The sequence below is a fragment of the Cupressus sempervirens genome, chromosome 5 (assembly GCF_028749045.1).
Source record: "Cupressus sempervirens isolate cs-2001-9-10 chromosome 5, ASM2874904v1, whole genome shotgun sequence".
Classification (NCBI taxonomy): Eukaryota; Viridiplantae; Streptophyta; class Pinopsida; order Cupressales; family Cupressaceae; genus Cupressus; species Cupressus sempervirens.
Genome location: NC_143122.1, coordinates 325,160,558 through 325,164,993, shown reverse-complemented (window position 1 = coordinate 325,164,993; position 4,436 = coordinate 325,160,558). Strand labels below are relative to the sequence as shown.

The following is a 4,436-nucleotide window of genomic DNA, read 5'->3' as shown; positions in this document are numbered from 1 at the left end:
GAATGGGTGAAATCTTGGAAACCATAAAGTGTTTTCATCTAGAATTCTTACTCTAATCTATTGACTACTTTATGAATAATGGTTCATTAGAACCCATTCTTCATGGGTGCATTTCTAGCTCAAGTAAACACCATCCAAATACAATGGATGTTAGGAGTACCATTTGTTGTTGTGAATGGATGAAATAGAAGCAGTGTCATAATTTAACCTCAACCTTCATGCTATATATTATTATAACATGGTCTCTAGTCATGCAAAGACTAATAAAGTGGGAAAATAAAAATGATTTATACTTTATGAACTTAGAAATGTAAAATGAATTCAAAGAATAACATCACAATATGACATTGAAGATTCAATTGTGCAATTTATTGATACAAAAAACTATACGATAATGTTTGGTGAGCTATTGTTGGCAAGATCGTATTTCTCATTTGTGCACTTTGGATTCAGATGAGCATCATCTAAATGACTGAAATGTTAAAAGAGTACTATTCATTATTATAAGAAATAAATTCTTGTAAATCATTATTGAACCTATTGACCTATCATGAGAAACATTTAGAAATGTGATAAAAATGTAGATACACATTTTTATCACATTTTTTAGATAATGTCCTAACATCTACATTTTTTAGATAATGTCTTAACATTTACATCTAAAAGTAAAATATTACTATAGCGTAGTTATACAGATGTGTTGAATAGTGTGACTAAAATCATGAGAAACACTTAAGTAAGTTTTAATGGGTAATATTTTTATATGTAAATGTTATATTTATTTTTAGATATACATAGAACAATATCTATATCTAGTAGTTACACATTTTTTAGATAATGTTCTAATATTTACATTTTGTAAATAATGTCCTACATCTAAATGTAGTTGTACAAAAAATGTACTTAAACATTTTTCACATTTAAATGTAGTTATACAAATGTGTTGAATAGTTACAATTTTTTTAGATTAAAATGGAGTAACACAATTCTTAGATAATGTCCTAATATTTACATCTAAAAGTAAAATATTACTATAGTGTATAACTACATTTTTGGTATAACTACATTTTTTAGGATATTTTACTTTTAGATGTAAAAAATGTGTAACTATTCAACACATTTGTATAACTACATTTAGATGTGAAAAATGTAGTTATAACAAAAAATGTAGTTATACAAAAAATGTAGTTACACATTTTTTAGATAATGTCCTAACATTTACATCTAAAAGTAAAATATTACTATAGCGTAGTTATACAAATGTGTTGAATAGTGTGATTAAAATCATGAGAAATACTTAAGTTTTAATGGGTTATATTTTTATATGTAAATGTTATATTTATTTTTAAAGATACATAGAACAATATCTATATCTAACACTAAAAATTGTTGAATAGTGTGATTAAAACCATAGAGAATATTTAAGTAAGTTTTAATTATTTTAATTTTCTAATTATAAAATGTTGAATTTTAGTTTATGAATTGCATATGTTTTTATACTTACTCTTTCATAATCTTATTCTTACAAAATTAATGTTACAACATATTTGTTATATTTTATAACTTTCTCGAATAGGTTGTACAATAGACTTTAAATATAAATTTTCATTTTTATTTACTAATTAATATCACACAATATAATTCAAATATTGCTTTGAATAATTTGCTCTAAAAAGTTTAACAAAAAAATTATATTTAAAAATTAAAATAAAATGATTTTAATTTTTTATAAATTATTGTTGTTTTGATTCGCACTATTTAAATTTAAAACAAAAAATAATAATAAAGTCATCCATCTCATGTCAAATCGCGGTTATGTATATTGCAAGGTTAAAAAGTACAGAAATACGGATTGTTCAATGTATTGTACATGACATAGATAAAAGCCGATCTGTGCAAATATGTTGCACCGTAGCTGGTGCCACCAAGCGGTTCGTTTGTGTCAATTTAACTTCTACTTTACACCACTTGAAATACATGTTTCCCTTATTGCTTGTCCAAGCGTTTCCTTCTAAATATTGCTGCTGAGTCAATCCAATCCGTCTCTTTCATTTACTGACGAGTCAGAAACTTGTAATCGTGAAATTTGCTGATTTCCGGATGTTACGGCGTCTTTTTCCATATTTTAAGGGCGTGACCGGATTTTATGATTTTACGGCGTCTTTGTCCATATTTTAATGGCGTGACCGGATTTTATTTTACGACGTCGGACACCGCCGGGAACTCTGAAAATTCCGACTAAAGTCCCATAAGGAGAAAGCCTATCGGCTTAAAAATATTGAATTGTTTCATTTATTGTACATACATGTTACTGATCATCCATTTGATATATAGTTAGTGAAACTATTTAGTTTTAATTAAATGTGTAAAATGTGGCAATCACAATTACATAATATATCAATTTATCCACATGAAATTAAACCATTATGAACGCGAAATTCTCTATTAAGAGAAAAGTTAATTCCAATGAATAATTATGGATCAAGCGAGCGTGCGTCTAGCAATGACTTCATCAATAAACCAATCAATATTCTTATCAGAAGATCCACCTCTCACCATGGCTTTCTTTGCCAATGTCTTCCACTGCAAAGCGTTTTTCCTGAATTCCAAACCTTCATCACTTTCCATAACTATCTTAATAGATTTCTGCACGTCATCCCTCCCAACCAGCCCAAGTCCTAATTTATTCAACCATATTCCAGTCTTCCACACATCTTCAATATACTTGGAATTAGTTGTTTGGTCACTCCATTGAGAAAAAGTTAGGACAGGTAACCCAGAGCTGAGGCTCTCTAATGTAGAATTCCATCCACTGTGTGTGAAAAACATACCCACAGATGGATGATTAAGAACTGCCATCTGTGGACACCACGAGACAACTAGCCCTTGATCTTTAGTTTCCTCAACGAAACCCTCCAGAAAATCATCTACATCGTTGCTTTTTTCTTTGTTATCATCAGGACGAATCACCCACAAAAATGAATGCTTACTGGCCTTCAACCCATGGGCTATTTCTATGATCTGCTCTTTAGAAAGAACAGTTAAACTGCCAAAGGAAACATATACAACGGTTGATGCTTCCTTTGTATTGAGCCAATCCATGCAATTTACTGTTTTCCAAAGATGTGTACCCACGTCTTGGTCTTGTGGATTGTTTCCATCTAGAAAAGCTGAGGGAACAAGAGGGCCTACTGTTCTTATTGGAATTAATGAATCCATGGACTCTATCTCTGCCATTTCCAATTCATCAAAGGAGTTTCCAAGTATCCATGTGGCCTGAGAAACAGTACTGAATTGATTTAGCACCAGTTGCAACAATGGCTCACTTGTATTTGAAGACTGAAGAAAGGATGGCAAATCTGATTGGCATAGTTGTGGAAGCCCTGTTATTTCTATCACATCTCTCACATTCCCTGCTTCATCTTTATCTTTCACTAAACACCACTATTGTAAAGTTAAAATCAATATAAAACATTAAGTAAACAGAAAAAGAATATTCTAACAATGCATAGCAAGAACAATTTCATCAAAGACTCAATCAAATCCTGATTGTACAACAGTTTATCAACCGACAAGCTTACATCTATCTATGGACAAAAGTGTATCGTAACAAAACCCTAGGAAACTTTAAAAGTTAAAATATTAAAAAGAAAATCCAGAATAGTCTTCTAATATTTGCATTAAGAAAAGCTTACCCATTCCTTTGTAGAAGTGATAATAGATGGAATAAACTGCACATGACTGTGTCCAGAAAAACGCTGAAGGAATATTGAACTTGTTTGCAATATGAGGAACCCATTCCACCAGAGAATCGTAGACAATACAAGAGATTCTTTCACCTTGAGAATTGAGCCTCTCTATCACCTCTTCAAATGAAAGACCTCCCACCTTTCTGAACAAATCAAATTTCTTTTCTAAATCTTTAGTCTTCTCCAAATCAGGAGAAAGCCCATCAGAAATTGTTTGAACCCTAATATCCTGCAACGCAGCGGTCACATGAGCAGTAGATCCTTCCTGAGCTTTTACCATTCGCTCTCTAACTCTCTCTGTGGTGATGAAGGTCACATGGAGGTTTCTGCAGAGAAGCCTCTTGGCAAACTCCATTAATGGATTCATATGACCCTGGGCTGGGTAAGGGAACACTACTACATGAGGTTTTTGCTGACCTAATGACCCCATCTTTTAACGCAACTCTGGATTCAATGCTTCACAATAACAACACTGCACTGCTTTTATAGGTAAATTAGAAGGTTAGTGTAGAGCATTTTAGTGTTGTGCATCTTCTGGCCACAAATTTTGGGTAGCGTTATCACATCCAATTGACGGTGCCGAAGTTTGCATGGTGGTAAAGTAATTCTCATTGAAAGAAAAATTAAAAATAGTAGTTTATATGAAATCTAGCAATCTCCTGAATATTCTGATATGCCTCTCTCTCT

General features: G+C 31.7%; 1 protein-coding gene across 1 annotated transcript; it reads right to left on the bottom strand.

The window, feature by feature from the left end:
- Window positions 1–2,373: 2,373 nt before the first annotated feature.
- LOC149555984 (UDP-glycosyltransferase 74E1-like) lies at window positions 2,374–4,204 on the bottom strand. The gene is made up of 2 exons (XM_089833714.1): window positions 3,696–4,204; window positions 2,374–3,434 (listed from the first exon to the last, which is right to left on the bottom strand). The coding sequence occupies exons 1-2, from the start codon at window positions 4,177–4,179 to the stop codon at window positions 2,482–2,484; spliced, it is 1,437 nt and encodes a 478-aa protein (XP_089689840.1). The 5' UTR covers window positions 4,180–4,204; the 3' UTR covers window positions 2,374–2,481.
- Window positions 4,205–4,436: the final 232 nt, after the last annotated feature.

Excerpts from the sequence above, each read along its gene's own strand:
- LOC149555984 (XM_089833714.1), bottom strand. The coding sequence starts at position 4,179 with ATGGGGTCATTAGGTCAGCAAAAACCTCATGTAGTAGTGTTCCCTTAC. Across the intron at positions 3,435-3,695 it reads TCACTTCTACAAAGGAATGG|TGAAAGATAAAGATGAAGCA; the intron begins GTAAGCTTTTCT and ends AGTGGTGTTTAG.